Below are 21,030 nucleotides of genomic sequence, written 5' to 3' on the forward strand. Positions count from 1 at the left end.
TCCCTCTGCTCCCCCTTCACTCGTCTGCTCCTGGATCAGGCAGCAACCTCCACACTGCTTTCCTCCCTCCAATCCATTTTCCCACAACAGCCTGTAGTATTTACAAATGTGTATCTGATCAATTAACATCTTATGTTAATAGAGTGAAAGTTTATAGGGCCCAGCCCATTCTTCACACCCAATGCTTCTTGCCAGGTGCCTGCATATAGACTCCAGCAGTTCCCTCTGTCCTCAGTTTACTCCAGTGGCCTGTGTTCTTGTGTGACCCCAGGGGTGGCCCTCTCCAGTCCCTTCTCTCCCCATACCTCCCTCAGCACCACAAACAGCCAGAAGGAACTGCTCCCACCCCTGTCACATGTGGCTCTCTCCCTAAGCTTCTTGCCTTTGCACCTGCACCTTCCTTGGTCCGGTGCACCATCCTTCTCCCCACTTGACTGACTCTTAGCCATCCTTGAAGACTCAGCTCGGGTATCACCTCCCCCCGAACTCCTTCCTGCCTCCCCCAACACATAACCCCCCCTCCTTATCGCATCAGGCTCCAATCGCTGGTTTGCTTGTCAGTCTCTCCCAGGGGCCTGCTCCCGCCCGGGGCGTTCACCCAGCTCGGCACACAGTAGGGGTTCAATAACTCCTCGTGGATGCCTGTACGAATGAATGAATCACAGAGCCCAGAGCGTGCCGGGAGTTGAACAAGGCCGTGGGCCAACCATTCATTTTCTCATTCATCTCGGAGACCCTGGCCGCCGCACTCACAGGCTCCCAAGCGCGCAGGGAAACTGGTGCTGCGGGGCTCGGGGTGGGGGTGGGGGGGCGGAGTACGGGAAGGGGCGGGGCGCGCGCGGCCTCTCCGGAACCCAGAGGCTGGGCCGGGCTGTTGGAGGGGCCCAAAGGGCGCACAGGTTGCCTGGGTCCTGCGACCCCAGCCGGCCCTCCCCGCCCTCACGTTACCCGCAAGTAATTTAAGTCTCCACGAGGCCGAGTTCTGGGACCCTGCATAGGCCGAGCCAGGGCCGACCGTCGGCCCCAGCGATCTCCAGACCGGCGACCCCCGCCTCCCGCACCGCAGCTCCGGGCTTGGCTTGGCGCCCGGCCGCCTGCCCTATTCCCCTTCCCGCCCGCCAGCGGAGCCCTCCCGGGACCACGCAGCTGCTGCCCGCCCCGCGCCCGCGCCCCGCGTACCCACCGGCTCGGCTCTTCGGGTGCGCAGGCGGGGGCCAGGCTGGGCGGCGTGGCCGGCTCCGGAGTCCGCGGCCCCGGCACGCTCTCCCCGCCCAGGGCCCGCCCGGGGCCGGGCCGCTGCCTGTCGTCATCCCCGGCAGGGCCTAGGCCCGGGCGCGCGCGCGCGAATTCTCCGGCCCCGCCCCGCCCCGGCCAGCCCCGGCCCCCGCCCGAGTTCGCGGAGACTTGGTGCCGCACGCTGTGCAACCAGCTCCTGGGACGGGGCGTCACAGCCACTTTCTCTCTCTCTCTCTCTCTCTCTCTCTCTCTCACACACACACACACACACACACACACACACACACACCCCAACCACACACCCTCCCTCCTCCACACCCGGCGCCCTCGCCGCAGTGCTGGGTGGAAGGGTGCATCTCCTCATCCTAGGGCCCCTTTGCATCCTCAGAGCAAACCCGACACTCTCCCCCCCAACTCGCCCCACTTTTGCCAGGCCAGGTGAGCTCGTCCCCGTTTGTGACTGTCTCCCTCCACCCTCCTTCCCCGCTCAGGCTACTGCTCTGAGCCGGCCAGTCCTAGTTCTCTGGGCCAGAAGGAAGGGGAGGCGGGAACCGAACGTGTACTACGCATCGGGAGCTTTACATACACCACCAGTCCTTTGGCCTCAGAGCAGTCCCGTCACCTCCGTGTTATACCTAGTTCATAGCCCAGCCTACGGAGGACCAGGGAGCTGGAAGAGAAGGGATTCAAACCTAGATCCCTGCTTTGAAAAATCCTGCTCTTAGAGGCGCTTGAACTCTTTTCCCTTCCATTTATTCCTTCTCGTCCAGACTGTTCTGGACAAGTGTCAGAACCCCTCCCCACTGCTCACCTCTTTCCCGAGGGGTTTGCTTGAGGGAGCTGGTGGGCCCTGGGAAGATATTGCCACCCTTTCTCCCAGCCCAGAGCATCCCGGCTTACAAGCTTGCAGGGCCTGTGGGGGTGAACCACACGGATGATCTCCCCAGTGGGTATCAGCTCCACTTGCAGCGCCATTCCGCCGATGGAGGGCCAGTGTGCTTGCTGAGCAATGGGGCCGCTGAGCAGAAGCCTGCCCACTGGCCCGGGCTGCGCCCAGAGCCAGGAATCTGGTCTCACACTGGGATGGCCACTTGGTTCAGCTTCAACTCCAGCCCCAGGGGATGTGTCTGGTCCAGCTCCTCAGGACACAGCTGGAGCAGCCCAGGTCTGATTGGGAGGCCTCTTGGCCCAGCGGGTTGGGGCAGGAAGAGGAGGGGCTGAAGGACTGAGGAAATGCCTGTTGTCCCAGGTAACCAGAGAGGCTGATGCAGCCGCTCATGGGGGACCCCGGCCTCCAGGTCAAAGGGTAGGAGGTCTTTCTCCCCAACAGCTCCATGGCCAGGCCTCTCCTGCTACCCACTCACTGTTGTCAGCTGGAGAGCTGTGTTCCCCAAACGAGAACACACATCCTGCCCTAAGCCAACACAATCCGTCAATAGGCACTGTCCCTCCAGCATGTCTCCCCAGCTTGCCTCCTTCCCCCCCAAAGCAGCAGGTGAGTCCCTTGAATTTGAGAGGCCAGAGCTGCTGAGGGGTGGCCACGTTGAGCAGAGTTTAGCTGGAGACGCAGGAAGGCACTGGAGTAGGCCCGTCCCACCATCCTCCGGAGGCTTTAATGCTTAGGAGAGCTGGACTCCCTGGCTCGTGGGCAGCCTGAGCCCTGTTGGCGTCTTACTTTTCCACACTACCCTCAGGTGCCCCTCACCCCAAATGTTCCTGTTTTCTATCTTTATTGTTGCTAAATCACTGCTGACACTTTCCTGGCCTGGGACTGAGCCCTCAGGTCCAGCCATTCCTTATAGGAAGTAAGAAGGGAAGAGGATGGGGGAAAATGACCTTTCCAGAGGGAGACACTGGCATGGGAGGGGTGAAGTCCAGCGGGCTGGTGCTGGCCCTGACCACCCCCTGGACAAGCACCTTCCCCTGGGGCACCCTTTCCTTCCCTCCCCACAGTGTCCCCCGCCCAGGAAAGGCCAGCAAAGCTTCCTTCCTTCCCCTGAGAAGCACATCTATCTAGGGCAGGCTCATCCCCGGTGGCCACACAATGGCCCTTATCAGCTGTGGAGCCAGGCACGGAGACCCAGTGCACACCGAGTCTCACACATTTCCTGTTTCCACCCAGCGGGTCAGGGCTGGCCCCAGAGCGGCCATATCCTGACTGGGGCCAAGAGGAGGCAGAACACTCCCCCTTCCCTTCCCGGCCTCTCAATCAATGCTGGACTCGCTCCTCCCAGGCCAGGAGGGGCCCCCCAACAGGAGGCAGGGATAAGGGTGTGTGAAGACCTTAGGGGGAAGGGGAGAGGCGGGCACCTGGACAAGCATGCTGCACAAGCAGAAGGTGTGTGTGTGGGGGGGTGTCCCCTGAGATCCAGGCCAGGCTACATGAATCAGAATGAGACAGGTATGCTGTGCTTTGGTTGTTTCCCAACTGTTCTCTCACAATGATCTTGTGAATGCATACGCTACTTGTATTTTACAGACAACCAGGATTCTTACGTGGCTAGAGGTGTAACTTGCATCTGAACCCAGGTCTTGACTTCATTCCTGTGTTTCTGGCCCCGCATGACACCACAGCTGCCCGTGTAACTTCAGACGGGTCATGGCACCCCTCTGAGCTTTGGTTTCCCTTCTGCCAAATGACAGGTGCGGTGTGGCAGCGCCCATGAGGCTTGTGCAGGTGAGAAGGCGAGAGGTGCGCAAGTGCGAGTGGTCGGGGGTCCTCAGGTGTGAGTGTGTTGGGGCAGGGACAGAGATTACCATGGAGACCTTGGGGCAGGAGGCTCAGGGGAAAAAAGATGGTGACATTTTTAGATAGCTCGACGTGGGACCATGGCCCGAAACTAAGGTGAAGGAATGTGGGTGAGGAGGGATGAACCAGTGAGTGCAGATCGCCTTTTCTGAGAGTCGTCAGTTCCCAGAAACCCATTCTACTTCACAGCAAGGTAAACGAAGTGCCAAGAGCATAGGTGGCTCACCCCGACGGTGCCAGGGCCCCAGGGGGCCACCGTCCTGGGACCTCATCCCATTCCCATCCAGGCAACATCTGCCACTCTCAGACATAGAGCGTTTAGTCTAGCTCTACAAGGCCCTCGTCCTAGAGTCTAGCAAGGGCATGGAGTCGCACCCCCACCCCCACCCCATCATGCAGCCACACACAAGTATAAAAGCCATGTTTCTAATTATCCCCCAACACAACAGACACAGAACACAGCCACAGGCCAGGGGGACAGTTCTTGATGGTACACATGGCTCCCACGGTTGAGTATGGATCACAGAGTGATTGGAGTGTCCCTCAGTCTCAGGTCATAGGATGGGCGTGACAATCACAGAGCAGATTCCCTGAGGTGTCTTCTCCTAGGAGAAGGGCCGTTGAATCACCAGTAGCTGGAGGCAAGTGGCGGAAGTGGGACTGAGTGCCCGCACAGCACCTAGAGAATGCTCTCTGAAGACCCTCAAGGCCAGATTTCAAAAATGTCTGGATTCTGGCTCTCTTCTTTGCCTGCCTCTACTTCTAGGGGCAAGGGCAGTCTACAGAGAAGGCAGGTTTCTGGCCAGTGAGGAGCGTAGGAGGCAAGGGTAGGAGCAGATGAGCTCGACTGGACAAGCAACACCCTGGAAGAGTCTGTGGCCACAGTTCCTCTCTACCTGCCAACACTTCACAAGAGGGCAGGTTAGGGCATGGAGCCTGACCCACCAGCACAAGCGAACCTGGGTCCAATCCTTTGCTCAGGCCCTGGAACTTTCTGGGTCAGACTGCATGGGGGCAGGGGTGCTGGGACAACACGCATCATCCTGTCCACAACACCTACGTAAGAGCCCAGGTGGAAGGGCCCTTCCATCCTGCCCAATCTAATTGCTTTTGCTAAAAGCAGGGATCCCAAACCCTCTGCCCATCCCCCAGGGGGACAGGCAATGAGATGCCAAGACTCTTGGAAACCAGAGCTGCTTGTGCCAACCAGTCTATGGTGCCTGTGCAAATGTGAGCATCTCCCCCTCCCAGGCAGCCTGAGGCCCAGGATGGCGTGACAAGAATGCAGGCCTGTGCCAGATGGGGCATGTGCCTGGCAGGCCTGCCTGGGCGGGACTGGGAGTGTGTATGGGGAAAATCAAGAAACGAGATATAGGCTGGAGGGTCCTTCCCACATCCAGTGGACTGTCCCAGGTCTTCACTGTTGACAGACTAGCTGGTTTCACTCAGATCTCAGCAACAAAAACCTGTATTTAAGTGGCCAATTCTAGAGATCTGGACTGGAGAGAGCAAAGGAGTGTGGCTAGAGCTCCCCCTGGGAGGTGGAGGATACCTGCTGCCTCCTCTGGGGGCTGGGCTGGCCCCCAGCGCTCCTGGCAGTGGTGGGCAGAGCTGGCTGCCAGCTCTGGCCTCCGCCCTGGATCCACTCTCATCCGGGCTCAGATATGTGGTTGGGCTTCACCCAGTGGGTCCTGCGCCAAGAAGGAGCCAGGCTGGATCTGCAGGGATAAAAGAGGCGGTGAGTAGAAAGGAGGGAGAGCAGATTTTCCTCTGTGTCCTTCTATCGCTCCCCTTCTCCAGTGCATGCGGCACCATGGTACAAGTGGGTTCCCAGGCCGGTGGCACTGGAGAACGGAGGAGGGGCTCAAGTCTCCTTCCCCCACCAGCATACCTTGAAGGGTTTGCTTATCCCCACCACAGAATGTAGATTGTTGCTATAGTAACAGAGGAGAAACTGGTCCTCAGTCTCAGGGATATCACTGGTATTGAAGTATACCTGGTGGGGAGGATGGAGAGGAATGGGGTCAGCTCCCCGGCCTGGGCCCCACCCAGCTCTCAGCAACAAGGTATCCCACCCTCTGTTTGCTTCCGAAAGACAGGCAAGCCCACACGCTGGAGACATGGAATACCTATCCCAGGGAAGTGGGCCTGTACCTGGCTCAGCCCATCGCTGAAGGAGACCTGGTTGTCCCTAACCCAGACATAGGACACGTAGTCATTTATGTGGCGAAGCCCGACCTGTGGGAGAGGGGATTGGGCAGTCAGTGGTCTGGGAGGACACAGCACCTATGACAAGTCCTAAGGAGAGGATGTCTCGGGCCGGCCATGGGACTGTATGCCCCCTCCCCCTCACTGCCAGCGTCTAGGGGGGCAAGGACCCTTGTGGGGGACGAGCACGAGCTCTTCAGTCTCTGCACCCAGCTCCCGTGAGTCCCCAGAATGGATAAGCCAGAGGGGTGGTGCTGACGGACACCACGTCTTGCCGTCCACATCACCTTGTAGAGTCCAATCCAGTCCCAGGGGCTGCTGAGAAAGTCTGGGGTCAAGGAGTAGCTGATCAACATGTCGTTCTCCACGGTCCACAGCCCCTCGGGTATCAGGGTGATCACTGGGGCAGACACCAATGGCTTCAGCTACATAGGGGTGGGAAAGGGGTTGAAATCCCATAGCATCACTCCTTTCTCTGAGGCTAATGTTCTTGCTGTGAACCTTTCAAACACATCAGGGTCAGTGAAGGGGAAGAGGGGCACACAAGGGGGTGGGCACAGAACTCCACTAGGCTGCCCCGAGAAGTATCAGACCTTGGCAGGCCCACTGGAAGGAGAAAGGGCCAAAGGCTTGTCGGGGGTGGCTGGCCCTGCCAGGGAGGATGGCGCTGGGGGCCCGGTGGGCAACCAAGCAGAGAGCCAAGTGCTGAGGGGAGAGGGTGGGGGAGAATAGGGGAGTTGCTAACAGGTTTAAGAAAGCAGCCAGGTCGCTGCTCCCAGGCCTCGCGGGTTCCTTGCCCGAAGTAGGAGGGCAGCTCTGTGGAGGTCGGCTATAGCAAGTGGAAGGGCACAACAGTATAAAGACAGACAGACCAGCCGTGAAAACGTGAAGGCCGAGGGCGGCCAGCAGGTCTCAAAGGAGGTCAACATTGCCTCGGTCATCTACCGTAAGATGCAAGGATGGAGGGAGCTCCCGTTGCAACCCGATCCAGGTAGATTTAGGACAAAGAGAAGGAAGTCCTACTTCACATGGTAGGTAATAAGCATAATGGAGCCCATTAGCCCCGAGGGACAGTACCAAGAGGACATGGAAACCTATTCACGAAGGTTCTGAACACGTTTTTGACAGAGCCCTCAACAGCTTCTAAGAGCTGGGATACCTGACCTGGGAGGAGTGGCAATGGTGTCCTCCTACAGGCCTCGCCTGGGAGATGTGCTGACAAGAGAATCCAGGGCTTGGGGGTTTGGGAGGCGGCCCAGCAGGTGCTCTGTCAAGCGCAGGCAGCCTGGAAATTCACCTCCAAGTCAAAGGTGCTGGTGACAGGCTTATGGTCACTGATGCAGTACTTCATGTGGCTGACATAGCTCCTCAGAGACAGGCAGAAGTGGGGGGCCAGCAGCCTCTGGGCGTGGGGGTCGGCCCGGGGCTGCCGCTTCGACCTCCACAGGATGCGGTCGGTCCATGCAGGCTTGCGTTTTTTCTCACTGGGGGTGGTGGGGAAGAAGAATGTGGAGAGAAGGGTTGGCACGAGAGCAAGAAGGTACCCCCAACAAGCCTGCTGGAGCCCCGAACACCAGGGCCTCTCAGTGGCCACGAGACCCCCGGGCCACAGTGGGAGTGTGGCATGGCAGCAGGCAGGAGGGGGCCTGAGAGAATCAGAAGCATACTGGCCTTTGTCAGACTCAGCCAAGGACCTTCAGTCTAGTCTACATTTTCATGAATCAAACTGTGATTCAGAAACACCCCACTTCAAGGCTTTTCTGACTTCTAGACCAAAGCAGCTGAGGTTTGGATTTTGGAGTTAGAGGTAAACCGGAATTTGGCTTCCTTCTCACTAACGGTGCAACCTCAGGAAAGGAAAGGGAAGCACTTGGGGAGGCTCCCTAGGTGCCTGCCATCAGTACTGCCTGTCCCCCCCCCCCCCCCCCACAGGTGGAGAAACGGAGACTCAGCAGGGAAGGCACTTTCCTGAAGTCACACAGCTACTGAGTGGTGGAGTCAGGATTCAAGGCCAGGCAGCATGACCACAGAGCACAAGCTCTTAATGACCAGGCCACCCCTTCCACGGCCTCAGCTTCCTCGTCCGTAAAATGAAGGTAATAATAGTTACCTCACAGGGTTGTTGATGTGATTAAATGAGATAAAGCACACAGAATATTTATAGCACAGCGCCTGGTACAAAATAAGCTCTCTGTAATCACTGGCTATTATGACTCTTTGTTCTCAAGAGTCAACTGAGACACCTCTGGCCTGTTGCTTGCTTACTAGCTTCGCTGAGGAGCCCGAGGGGCCGTATGGCCCCTGGAGACAGGAGTACTTTCCTCCCCTCGGTAACTGTGGTTGCCCACGACAGGCAAGTCTGACTCCTAACACAGCCACGCTCAGGGGTGTTTCACGAGTCTCCACTGCCTCCAGAATAAAGCTCAGGCCCCCAAGCCTGACTTTTAATGAGACTGACACCCTCGTCCTACACCATCTGCCACCACTGTCCCAGACCCACCCACCACAGTGCCTCTCCAGCCTTTGTACCTTTATTCTTGCAGTTTGTGCTGCCTGGAACACCCTTCTTCACAGCGAGAGGCCCAGTTCCAATGCTGTCTTTGTCAGAAAGCTGTCTTTGAGCTCTACTTTCTGCTTCCAAAGCATTTTGCACCAGTGCTATAATGTTATCCAGTGCTGGCGTTTTTGGTTTCCCAGTCGGCGTATTGGTTCGTGTGTGAGCTCGGAAGGCAAGGACTGGCTCTTGGGGTCTCCTGCGTAGCCTCAGCGTTAGCACAGAGCCTGGCACATAGTGGGCACAACTGCTTGTGGAACCAAACTCACTAAAACCCCAAACTCAATCTCTCTCCTCAAAAATGCCCATCTGGTCCTAATGTATACAGTTTCAGATGCTGATAACCAGTTTGCAATGCTGTTTTTTGTCTTGTTTTATTAACTATTTTATTTTTTAGAAGATTTGATTTATTTATTTGACAGAGAGAGAGAGAGCACAAGCAGGGGGGAGCGGCAGGCAGAGGGAGAGGGAGAAGCAGGCTCCCCGCTAAGCAAGGAGTCCGACATGGGGCTCGATCCCAGGACCCAAGGATCATGACCTGAGCTGAAGGCAGATGCTTAACCAACTAAGCCACCCAGGTGCCCCCATTTACTGTTTTAAATACACATTTCTGACATACTGTTGTCAATTCAACAGCAATAGTCTTCTAGCAACAGAGAGGCAGAATGTCTCGCTGGTAAAGTCTGACTCCACAATCAGACACCAGGATTTGGGGGGGAGGTTCTGCCCTGTTAATTAAGAGCTATGTGGTTCTGGTTGGTGAACTCGTGACTTGGAGAGAGTGGTGGGCTCAGGGGGCATGGAAGCTCCTCCCCCTCTCCCCACACCTTGCCCTAGGCCTCTCTTCCATCTGCCTGTTCCTGAATTGTATCATTTTATAATTGACTGGTAATCTACTTAAAAGAGAGAGAGAAAGCTGTGCGCCCATGGGCAGGTAGCTTCACTACTCCCAGCCTAGCTGCTTCAGCTCTAAAATGGGGTGATAACAGTACTAACTTCAAAGAACCACTGTGAGGGTTAAACAAATTCAGGCCTATTAAGGGAGTGGTCAAAAAAGTAAGTGCTAACTGGCTCAGCCACACCTGTTTGGGGCTCTTGGGGTTGTCTTAACCTTCCACTCTCCTGAGGAGTGTTCAGAACACATCGGATAATGCTATTTCCACCCCAGAGATGACAGAGAGAATCTCCGAACCCACCTTGGACATTCAGTACCTAGCAATGCTTAAACCTGGGAATGAACCACACAAATGTACCACTCTCCCTTTCAAAGCATTCCCCCTCCCCAACTTCCCTATTATGGTGACTTGCTGTCATTTCAGGATCCTCCCCAAGTCCTGACCACATCCTGTCTTCCTTTCCTTCTTTTCCAGGGCCTGCCCAGGCTTATCGCTGGGCACCTGTATGCTTCAGTCTTTCAACAAAGATTTACTGAGCCCTTATGATATGCTGGGCAACTGGGGATCTGAAAAACGGGACTGATAAGATCCTCGAGGAGCTTGTCTAACAAAAAAAGGACAAGAAACAAGTTAAAGGTGTACAAATTGGGGTGTCAGGCTGGCTCAGGTGGTACAGCATGTGACTCTCAATCTCAGGGTCGTGAGTTCAAGCCTCATGTTGGGCATGGAGCCTACTTATAAATAAACAAATAAATGTGTGTGTACAAATTAAGTATTACATATATTCTCCCAGTTCTCCATTTCTTTCTTAAAAAAATTTATTTTTTTTAGAGAGAGCGTGCGCACGTGCGCGCACACACACACACACACACACGCACACACGCATGCACGCAGAGGGGAGGGGCAGAGGGAGAAAGAAACTCAAGCAGACTCTGTGCTGAGCATGGAGCCTGACTTGGGGCTTGATCCTACAACCCTGAGATCATGACCTGAGCCAAAACCAAGAGTTGGATGCTTAACCGACTACGCCTCCCCCCCAGGGACTCTCCCCCACCAAGTTCTCCATTTCTAATAATAACAATTGCAAAACATGGGATCTTCTGTCCACTCGACACTGTGATAGGTGTCTCATGGACTGTCCTGATCCCCTCCGCACTGGAAGAATGTTACAGGTCACATTCTCCTCCCACAAGGCACTGAAGTCACCCTGTGCAGGCAGAAGTCAGATGCTTGCCCGGGTCCATGAAGTCCATGCTCCTTCCTGTGCACTCCAAAGTGGCCAATTCCCAGCAGCCAGAACCGTCTCACCGCATGCCTTACCAGAACTGGACCTCACGTAGATTTTTTGGCTGAATGGTTGTGACCAAGTACAAGAATTGTTTCTGGAGATTAGTATGTCCTTACTTTAGACAAATTAAAACCAACTAGCTCTGCAAATTTCTCTTTAAGAGCCTAGAAAATTGAGCTGATTTACTGACCCCAAAGTAGTGATGTGTTCCATTTCTGGGTCTGAAATGGGACTTTTCCCTTCAGCTCCCTAGAGATGGCTTCTAAGTGTCTTACTGAACTCTGGACATGAGTCTTGACTAGATTGATCATAATATCCTCTGCTCATTGCCTAGTGGAGAGATTGACCAGGCTCACGTCAACTGTAACAAAACCCTATAGCAATCCCTGACTTTAACAGGATTTCCCGCTCTCGGCTCGTTCACCCTCCCCTGTAATGGGAGCTGACCTTGTTTCTCATTACATCTTGGCTCAGGGATGTTGCTGTGGCTGGGCAAAGCAGCGTGTGTACCATGCCCTGCACACAACTCACTCACAGACACTTTGTACAGCCGGTCAGGCTCTTCTCAAGGTGCCTCTCATCCGTGCTGCTGACTGACTGGAATGCCTGCCCTTCTCTCTGCCAAACTCTGCTGTTTCCTTGACTGCAGCTCTGACTGATTCCTCCCGGCTTCAGCCGCCTGCCTCTTTACCACTCGCTCAACCTCCTTCAGCACTTCCAGAGTTCTAGAACCTTCTATTGGCCAACTCCTGGACATGATGTGCTTATTTGGATCTCTTGCTATGGGTGGATCCCTCTAATAGACTGGCTGCTCCTTAAATACCTTATCTTTTCCTTCTGTCTTCTCAGGCTCCAATTCAAACATATGCCAGGCACTATGCTACATACCAGAGATGGTCATAAATCAGATGCAGTCTCTTCAGACATTCGTAGTACAGCAGGAAAAGCACACTGTATCTTGACAGCGACATTGAAAGCAGGGTGTGTGCAAGGCTTTCAGGCAGCATTATGGGCAGGAGAGAACTCTCAGTGAGATGGGGAAGGGTCAGGGAAGGCTTTCTAAAAGTGATGATGTCTGAACTGGGTTTTCAAGGAGGACGAACAGTCTGGTTATACAGGCACATGGTAAGTGCTCAGTAACGTCAATCACAATGTGGACTATCTATCATGCGGACATAAGCATCTGCTTCCTCCATAGCAAGCCTCTGCTATCCCAATCCTGCGCTCTTTTTTGCTGCTGCTGCAAGACTGGCTGTGAATTTGGAGGTGCTGTGGGCTAGATAGAAGCACTGTGGGCCACAGAGTCCAGAGTCAGGTCTCAGCTCCAGCTCCGCCATTACTAGCTGAGCCTCCTGGGGAAGTCCTTTAACATCTCGGAGCCTCTGTACCCAATCTCAGTACCGGCTGATCACAGCCTAGCCAACGCTCAGCTGTCTGCAATGACTTCTAATCTCCTGGTGGTTTCCCTACTGTACCTGGCGGTGGGGGCAAAGGGACCCCTGGCCACATGGCCTGCCAGCAGCTCCCTTCCTGCTAGCAAGTGAGGATTGAAAGTCCATTAGTAGAAGGTCCCAGCCGCCAAGGCCCAGGCCCACCCCACCGAGGCCTCACAATTTCCATGATAGCTCTCACTTCCAATGGATGGCTGGGGAGACTGGCAGTCTCCCTGCAGCTGTGGCCCCAGGCCAGCTGGCCAGCTGGAACCTGCCCTCTTACCTCCTTTCTGGCCTGCTCTGTTGCCCAGGCTAGACTCTGTTTCTACGGTTCGTGGCCTCTTCTTGTGTGCACTGCCCAGGCCGTGACCCCAGCATGTCTTGCTCCACACTCCTGAAATGCCTCAGCCCCTCTCCCTTCCTTGGAGGGGACGCTGTGGCTCTGCCATACCGCTGCCAGCACAGGGCCGTCCGTTCTACCTCTCACCCCCACCTGGCTGGGGAGACACCTGTTCACTCCCTACATTCCAGAGGCACTGCCCTGGAGGCACCTCCTGATAAGAGGAATAAATGAAGGAGCTGCTCCGGGTGAAACAAAACCCCTGTAACATGGAAGGGGTTCTTCTTTTTCTTCAAAGAGATGCGAATCCCTGCCAAATTGGGCCGGGAACTTCATGCTGGAGCTGCTTTTGACCTTCTCCCTAAGCTTAAAGTTTGGGTGGTTACCTGGCCCCTTCTAGGCTTCTTAGAAAGGTTTTTAGTAAAACTACCACCTGAAGACATGAATCTAACAACAGCAGTTGTCATAGTACTTACCAGGTGCCAGGCACTGGGCTACGCACGCGCAAGGTCTCATTCAATCCTCAACACCATGAGGTGGGTACTACTATCACCCCCATTTTACAGATGAACAAAACTGAGGTTTAAATGCCTTATCCAAGGACATACAGCTGATGAGGGGCAGAGCTGTATTTCTAACTACTAGATGCACTGTCTCTATATTGTTCCCTGTAAACTCCTCCACTGACAACTACTATTTTATCTTCCTAAGTAGCACCCGATCCACTCACAGTGGGGGCAGGGGTACCTGATACCAGTAACTGGCTGAGCCAAGATTTCTGTCCCCCTGTCTGAGAAGGACCGGAAAGCCTGGGAGAGTGGAAGCAAAGGTTCCCAGAATGCTGAAATGCAGTCCCTCCCAAGTGAGGAATCAGCTGCTTCCCCCCACCCTCGCCCTACCTGCCCTGCCCCCGCCCCCACCCCCCATCCTTTCCAGCACCTTCTTGCTTTCTGAGGACAATCTGGGACAGCTCCCACAGTCAGCGCCTCATGAGGCGGGTGGGAGGTGCCACTCCTGAGGTGATGGCTGGCTCTATTCCTGCTTCCCTAACACTTCTATTCTGAGGCAGCTCCCTCTGCCACTAAGGCCCACACAACCTGACTTCCCAGGCCTCCTGGCCCCTCATTTCCTCCTCACAGGCTAATTCCAAATCAGTGGCAGGCTGACCTCTCCTGGTGGGGCCCCCTCACCTGGTGTCATAGTTGTTGGAGTTCTTATCAAACTTGTAGGTGGGTGGGAAGAGCAGGGGGCCCTCCTGGAATTCCCGGAGCAGTGGATCGTGTCTCTTGGCAATGCTGAGCTAGAGAGAGAGGCACAGACCCATCTCCTAGTAGTCCTGACCCAACGGCCCAGCACACACTCCACTGGAGGGATCAGCACATGCCATCGTGGTAGGCCAAGAGTCAAGCCACACCACTTCACTTCCTCACTGCCCCAGTGACAGGCTCAGCAGCCCATCCCCACTCCACCCCCATCCCAGGAAAGCTGAATCCTTTTGCAAACGTTATCCCATAGTCCCAGGGGAGGGAGCTGCCTGCCATTTCCAGTCCTTGGACTATAGGGACCGGGCTTTGAATTCCATCTCTCTGGGAGTCACTAGCAAACATGTATCAGAGGGGAGGCTGGGGTAGCCAGGGGCCCCCTCAAAGGGCTGGTATCTCATTATCCAGGAGGCAAGCAAGCCTGGGGATGGAAAAGACGACAAGGATCCAAGAGAGCTGGTACCCAGTGCAGGATCATGGCTAGCCGAAGCCCTTCTTGTTCCCTATCTTAACGCACACTCCAGGGAAGACCAGGCCCCCGGGTGCAAAGCCCTGTTAAACGCCCCCCCCCCCCCCCCGGCCTGGGAACAAGGACTTCAGAGGCCTGGAAACGGAGAACAGGCGGCTAAGGAAGTGTCCCCCACATTTGATGTTGGACTTCCACAATGGGCTCAGATCACCCCTCTGGACCCTTCCCTCACTTGATACCTGATCCTTCTCCCACAAGTCACTGTAGCGCTGATTTCTTATGGATTCCCGGACAAAATGCAGCCCAAAGTCATCAATCCGAAAGTTCATGTCTCCAAACCAGAGAATGAGGCTGCAGAGAGAAAAGAAGGCAGCTGAGGGCTGTGATGAGGTAAGAGCAGGCCTCAGGCCTGCTCCCTCCTCCAGCGCAGAGCTCGAGGGGCAGGTGAGATGCTGGAAGCTGGGAGAGGAGCCAGTGATGGTGATGACATGGCATGAGCCCTAATGAACTGTTCTCATGGCCACTTCCCTGCCGTTTAAGCCAAAGAGACCAGCCCCCAGGGGCAAGTAACAAATACAGAGCAGGCTCTCGCCTTCCCTCCCCCTCCCTCAACGGGTCACCAGGCAAGGCTGAGAACCAGTTCTCTGTGGGTGACCTCAGGAACCCTGGGGTTCTCAATCTGGGATCTTCAGGAGTGTCCAGAATTCCTAGGCAGGACACGGGGGCCAGGGAAAGGGAAGGGGTCGTAGACCCCAGGAAGGTAAAGCTGGACAGGAGAGCAGATGGGGCATCAGGGAAGAGGCTGGGAAAGGGCCGGACTGGAACACAGGCTGACTGAGGAGAATGCTAGCCTGGCTGGCGTGGGGGCAAGGACGGGGCGGCAGTTCACACGTGCATGCTCACTCGTGGTCCAGGATGTTGGGGATATCCTGTCCCTCAAAATTTTGCATCTCTAGGATCCGGTCAAAGTGCTCTAGCCGCTGGTCATTGTTAGCCATGTGGGGGGGCAGGTGGCAGTTGATGATGCTGACATAGTAGCCATAAAGCTTCAGGCAGATGTTGACGCCCCCTTTGTTTCCCTGGTAGGACAAGTGGGCAGAAGGGTGGGAAGTTACTCTGGGTGAGACACACCTCCCCTTTGCCATCCCAAGCCTAAGGGGAGATGGCCTCACCTGCCACAAGATCTCCCAGGGCCAGACGCTCAGCTCCCCGGAGTGACCTCTTCTCCTAAGAGCCCAGCTCACCCAGCCTGAAGTCTCAAGGGTGCTAAGCTCCCAGAGGCAGGAGAGCAGGTATGCGGGGCACTGGCTTGGAAGATTCATGTCACCCCCCCTTTTCCATTTGCTTGCCCTTAAAGCACCCAGCCTTCCCCAGCCCAGTGGCAGAAGGCCTCCCAGCTCATGTCACAGACAACAACTCAGTCCTTACCCAGTACCCGAAGAGGCCAGTGGGGGTGGACTTAGTAGAGAGGATCTGGACAAAGGGCAAATGCTGATGCTTGGCAAAGAACAGTAAGAGGAGCCCCTGCATGCGGACACTGGAGACCTACAGCAAAGGGGGACAATGGTCATTCATTTCCCTGCACAGGCTGAGCAAGTCCCTGCCTAGCCCTGAGGTCGATGGTATCTCAGCTCCAGACTCAGAGTTTTACTCCTCTGAGCTGCCAAACGATGCATTCTGAGAGCTAAGCCAAGTCCAGTTCCTGTTCCTGGGCTCAGGTAGAAGGCAGAGAAGACAAGGCTGCCAGGGCACCCTGCCATCAGGAAGACACCGACTCTCCAGTCCCAGCACCAAGCAGCCTAAGGAATCCTCTCACCTGCACTATGGGTCCTTAGGGCACTCTGGGCTACCAGCCCCGTGGGCCAGGGCCTCAGAGAGGGATGGCACAATGTAGGAAAGTGGCTAAGGGCATTGGCTTTGAAGTTAGCCAGACCTGGGTTCAAATCTCACTTGGGGGGGGCACCTGGGTGCCTCAGTTGGTTAAGCAGCTACCTTTGGCTCAGGTCATGATTCCAGGGTCCTGGGATCAAGCCCCACATCAGGCTCCCTGCTCAGTGGGGAGCCTACTTTTCCCTCTCCCTCTGCTGCTCCCCCTGCTTGTGCTCTCCGTCAAATAAATAAATAAAATCTTAAAAAAAAAAAAAATCCCACTTGGGCTCTTAGTATTTGCTATTGGGCCAAGTCTTGGTCTATTTACTCACTGAAAAACCAGGACTCTATCTCGTCTATCTCACAGATGCTGGAAGGATTAACTGGCAGCTATTCTTTACTGGTTTAAGGATTTTAGAAACATTTTTTTAGTAATTTCTACAACAAATGTGGGGTTCAAACTCATGACCCTAAGATCAAGAGTCTAATGCTCTTCTGACTGAGCCAGCCAGGCACCCCTGGTTTAACGACTTTTTAAAAAAGATCCTTCCTTCCTTCCTTCCTTCCTTCCTTCCTTCCTTCCTTCCTTCCTTCCTTCCTCTTTCCATTTTTTTTCTTTCTTTCTTTCTTTCTTTCTTTCTTTCTTTCTTTCTTTCTTTCTTTCTTTCTTTCTACTTTATTTTTTAAAAAAGATTTTATTTATTTATTTGACAGAGAGACAGCAAGAGAGGGAACACAAGCAGGGGGAGTGGGAGAGGGAGAAGCAGGCTTTCCGCTGAGCAGGGAGCCTGATGCAGGGCTGGATCCCAGGACCTGATCATGACCTGATCATGACCTGAGCCGAAGGCAGACGCTTAACGACTGAGCCACCCAGGCACCCCATTTTTTAAAGATTTCATTCATTTATTTGACAGAGATAGAGAATACAAGGAGGCAGAGTGGCAGGCAGAGGGAGAGGGGGAGGGAGAAGCAGGCTCTCCACTGAGCAGGGAGTCTGATGTGGGGCTCGATCCCAGGACCCTGGGACCATGACCTGAGCCAAAGACAGGCGCCCCAAGATTTTATCTATTTATTTGAGAAAGAGAGCACGATTGGGGGGTTAGGGGATCAGAAGGAGAGGGAGAAGCAGACTCTCTGCTGAGCAAGGAGCCTGATGTGGGGCTCCATCCCAGGACCCTGGGATCATGACTCAAGCCAAAGGCAGACGCTTAACTGACTGAGCCACCCAGGCACCCTAAAGATTTTTTAAAAAGTAAATGCAGGGAGGGGCACCTGGCTGGCTCAGTCGGTAGAAGCATGTGATTCTTGATTTCAGGGTTGTGAGTTCAATCCCCATGCTGGGTGTGGAGCCTACTTAAAAAAAGAAAAAAACACAGTAAATTCAGGGAAAGAACATGAGAGAGTCTTCAGGGTGCTAGAAATATTCTGTACCTTGACTTTTGACTTGACTGGTGGTAACACTGATGTAGATATACATAAAAATCCATCAAAAATACATCTAATTTCGCATACATTATAATGCTCAGTGGAAAAAAATTAAGAAAATGCTCTCCAAAATACTTATACGCTGTGGGTAGCTGGATTTCCATGAAGGTGATGCAGAGGCAATGAGAGCAAGCACGGTGGACATGTGTTCATAGGCTGGGGAGAATAGCCACTGTCTACAGAAATCCTTCATACTGCATTTAATCTTCACACCAACCTTGTAAGGAACCGCTGTCCCTGTTCTGCAGATGGAAGGCTGAGGCTCAAGGAGACTAAGGAACCAGGAAGATGACTCAGGTAACAATGTTAGAGGTCAGGGATCCCTCAAATCCCTGCTCTCTGTGAGGTGCGGTGGGAAAGGGCCGTAGCCAGTGACCCTCTCTCTCAGCCTCAGGCTGTCTACACCTACCACCCGAGTAGCTGTTTCCGGACCTTGAGGTTACAGAGGCCAAGGAGGAAATCCCCGGGTGGGGAGCGTGTACTGGGGCCTTCCAGGAATTATGAAACTTGATCCCACAGGCCAAGAGCTCTGGCAGAGTGGAAGAGTCAAAGCAGGGGGAACCCCAAACCCAAGACTGAGTGAGGGAGGCGTGAGAACCTAGTGTTGGGTAGAGGTTGCTACAAACGTGTCCCCAACCCCACCCTCCAGCCCTAGTCTTGGTCTCCCCCATTCACAAGCATTTAAGCCAATGGAACTGACTCCTAAGGAACTGATAAAGATCCAGGAAGAGCTTTCAAGCTTAAGCCTAACCCACAGAGCAGGCCTGGACCACTGGGACCCGGCACAAAGGCACCAGTCCGCTTTGTGTAGGAGCAAGGGAGGGGGGTCGGAGGCAGGAAAGCCTCGGACTGGGAGAAAGGGTGGGGCTGTGGGGAAAGGCGGGAGACTTGTAGGGGAAGTTCTGTTGGAGGAAGTGAAGTGGGAGGAGCTAAGGAAGGGGCTAAAGGGAGGGAGCTAGGGGCCCTGGAGCCAACAGGCTCAGGCTTCTCAACCTATAACTGGCAAACTCCTGCCAAAGGAAGAGGATGCAAGCAGGGCTCACCCCTTCACCTCAGTTCTTGGCTAGGGGAAGGAGGGTCACCCATCTGCTTTGGGTGCCAGGCCCTCAGGCAGGCCTCCTAAACGCGGGAGGCCACATGGGTAGAATGAGTTGTGTCCCTGCCACAAGCTGAGCTAATTTCCTTGGCTCGATTCCATTCTTCCAATCCCTTGCCAGTTAGCCTGGGGTGCAAGGAAGCCTCCGGTCTTGGGAAGAGAGTGGGTGGTGAGAGAAGTGGTTCTGCCTTCTCAGAAGATCTAGGTCCACATCTGTAGGAAGAAGCCTGAGCTTCATCTGGAGGGAACCAAGGGCTTGGGGACTGGCCTTTTCCGGCCTTTGAAGCAGGACAAAGCTCGTATCCCCTCCTCCTGCTCTGTCCTCAAGAGGACTCACAGCTCTTGCCTCAGCACCCTTAAGCAAAACTACAGTAAGAGAATTAATTCTGAAGAAATGAGTCACCCAGGAAGGGACTAGAGGAATTCTGGTATCTCCAAGAAGCACTGCACAGGGTGCTTCGAATGGGAGTATGCCTCATGCCTCAGCTGTGCAGGACATAAAGGTGAAGACCCAGCAATCTAGAGCCTTCCTGTGGATTCTCCTATGGTCTGCTTTCCCCAAAGAATACTGGCCCTTCAGACGGAGAACTATTTTCCTCCCCATTTTTCTCCCCTCTGCTAACTTCTGGGCCCTTGGGAATTTGAGGTACATGTCTCCTGTGATCAGAGGACACCCTCTGATACCAGCAGGCTAGCCATGAGACACCTGTCAGCCTCAGAGCTCACCAGTATAGCAATAAAGTATGACAGTTAACTACATGGGTTATGGGGCCGCCTGGGTGGCTCAGTAAAGCATCTGCTTTCGGCTCAGGTCATGGTCCTGGGGTCCTGGGATGGAGCCCTACATCGGTGCCCTGCTCAGTGGGGAGTCTGCTTCTCCCTCCATCTGCCCTTCCCCCTCCCGCTCATGCTTTTGCTCATGCTCTGTCTCTCTCAAATGAATAAATGGAAAATCTCAAAAATAAATAAATAAATAAATAAATAAATTCCATGCTAAATACAATAAAGAAAAAAAAAAAAAGAACATGGGTTATGAAGTTTGAAAGATCTAGATTCAAATCCCAGACAGCCTGTGTGACCTTTGAGTCTTGGTTTTATCTGTAAAATACCCACATTTCAAGAGAGTTAAGAGTTCTCACTAATGTATATAAAGAGCTTATTTATAATGCTTACTACCAAGTAAGCACTCGGGAAATGTTAGCAGTTATTACTACACTCAGGGACTTCAAGCTGGGCATGTGAGTAGGGACTGAAGGCTGATGGTGGGTAGGCACTGAAGTGTTAATAAGCCGTGCTGTGCTTCCCCCAAGATTCTCCCAACTTGAAAAATGTCAAGGCGTTAAACTAACCTCCTGGGTCCCAGCTCTGCTCCAGCTACACTGGAAAGACACAAGGCAGGTGGGAGCCCCAGGAAGCCAGGCGCAAATGAGATTTAGGACTTTAAACAAATGGAAACAGTATGAAAGCCTGAGTGGGAGACCAAAGGACTGGGGGTTAGTGATGAGAGGTGAGACACATTTCCCAACTGCCCATGAACTTGTAAGTTACCTTGACGAAGCTCAGAGGGGAAAGCACGTCCATGAAGAAACTGCTCCATGGGTCTTCGAAGGCAGTATCAGAAAGGAGGCTCATGATCCCACAGTTCATCTCCTGCAAACTGCCCATCCCAGGTCAGAGGCTCTCCCCCGGCCCGAGGGCAGTGCCTCTGCCACAGACATTTAGTACAGCCCTCGGCACTTTCAAACCTTTGGTACTCATGACCCTGATCTCTCCCTTCCGTGGCCACTGACTGCCAACCCCTTGCCATTACTGACTCAGGACAAGAAACACTGACTGGTCCTGATGCAGGCTGAAAGCTCCTAGCCTTCAGACTCCACAGTGAGGGAGGACAGGTTGCAGTGGCACCCCATGGGGACAACTTTGGACTGGTTGGGCTTATCTATCTCAGAAATGGGAATGGGTGAAAGGGCACTGCAGACACCTACCCAATGACATACATGTCCAGATTCAGGTTGTCTTTGTTCAGCTGAAGAAGATCACTGAGGTCTAGAGGAGGTGCTGCAGAGGCCACGTTCCACGTCACAACATGTATGCTGTGGAAGGGATGCGAAGAGAAGTCGTGGAGGGAGGAGGATAAGACCTTAT

The 21,030-nt window shown here is 54.2% G+C and overlaps 2 protein-coding genes and 1 long non-coding RNA gene across 9 annotated transcripts in view; 1 reads left to right on the forward strand and 2 right to left on the reverse strand.

Annotated features, from left to right (window-relative positions):
- The window catches only part of MYO1C (myosin IC), a 22,504-nt gene extending 20,100 nt beyond the window's left edge, over nt 1-2,404 (reverse strand). The window contains exon 1 of one of the 3 annotated variants that reach the window (XM_026517825.4): nt 2,137-2,404. In XM_026517825.4, coding sequence (XP_026373610.1) covers nt 2,137-2,211 — 75 coding nt within the window. In that variant the 5' untranslated portion in view covers nt 2,212-2,404. Of the gene's footprint in view, nt 1-1,179; nt 1,311-2,136 lie in introns of those variants that run through there. The other 2 variants (XM_048226894.2, XM_026517824.4) reach the window with 2 other exon arrangements.
- The window catches only part of LOC113269116 (uncharacterized), a 13,640-nt gene extending 3,217 nt beyond the window's left edge, over nt 1-10,423 (forward strand). The window contains exons 2-5 of one of the 2 annotated variants that reach the window (XR_008961320.1): nt 3,716-3,765; nt 3,880-3,913; nt 8,126-8,289; nt 10,118-10,423. This is a non-coding gene — a long non-coding RNA (uncharacterized LOC113269116). Of the gene's footprint in view, nt 1-3,715; nt 3,914-8,125; nt 8,290-10,117 lie in introns of both variants that reach the window. The other variant, XR_008961319.1, reaches the window with a different exon arrangement.
- Nucleotides 4,398-21,030, reverse strand: part of INPP5K (inositol polyphosphate-5-phosphatase K) — an 18,758-nt gene continuing 2,125 nt past the window's right edge. The window contains exons 2-12 of one of the 4 annotated variants that reach the window (XM_026517826.4): nt 20,871-20,978; nt 20,434-20,542; nt 15,864-15,980; nt 15,339-15,514; nt 14,675-14,786; nt 13,895-14,004; nt 7,491-7,677; nt 6,481-6,618; nt 6,140-6,223; nt 5,877-5,981; nt 4,398-5,703 (exon numbers count right to left, since the gene is read on the reverse strand). In XM_026517826.4, the coding sequence (XP_026373611.1) occupies nt 5,644-5,703; nt 5,877-5,981; nt 6,140-6,223; nt 6,481-6,618; nt 7,491-7,677; nt 13,895-14,004; nt 14,675-14,786; nt 15,339-15,514; nt 15,864-15,980; nt 20,434-20,542; nt 20,871-20,978 (1,306 nt within the window). In that variant the 3' untranslated portion in view covers nt 4,398-5,643. Of the gene's footprint in view, nt 5,704-5,876; nt 5,982-6,139; nt 6,224-6,480; nt 6,619-7,490; nt 7,678-13,894; nt 14,005-14,674; nt 14,787-15,338; nt 15,515-15,607; nt 15,981-20,433; nt 20,543-20,870; nt 20,979-21,030 lie in introns of those variants that run through there. The other 3 variants (XM_026517828.4, XM_057318287.1, XM_044390752.3) reach the window with 3 other exon arrangements.

This window comes from Ursus arctos, unplaced genomic scaffold (assembly GCF_023065955.2).
Source record: "Ursus arctos isolate Adak ecotype North America unplaced genomic scaffold, UrsArc2.0 scaffold_24, whole genome shotgun sequence".
Taxonomy (NCBI): domain Eukaryota; kingdom Metazoa; phylum Chordata; class Mammalia; order Carnivora; family Ursidae; genus Ursus; species Ursus arctos.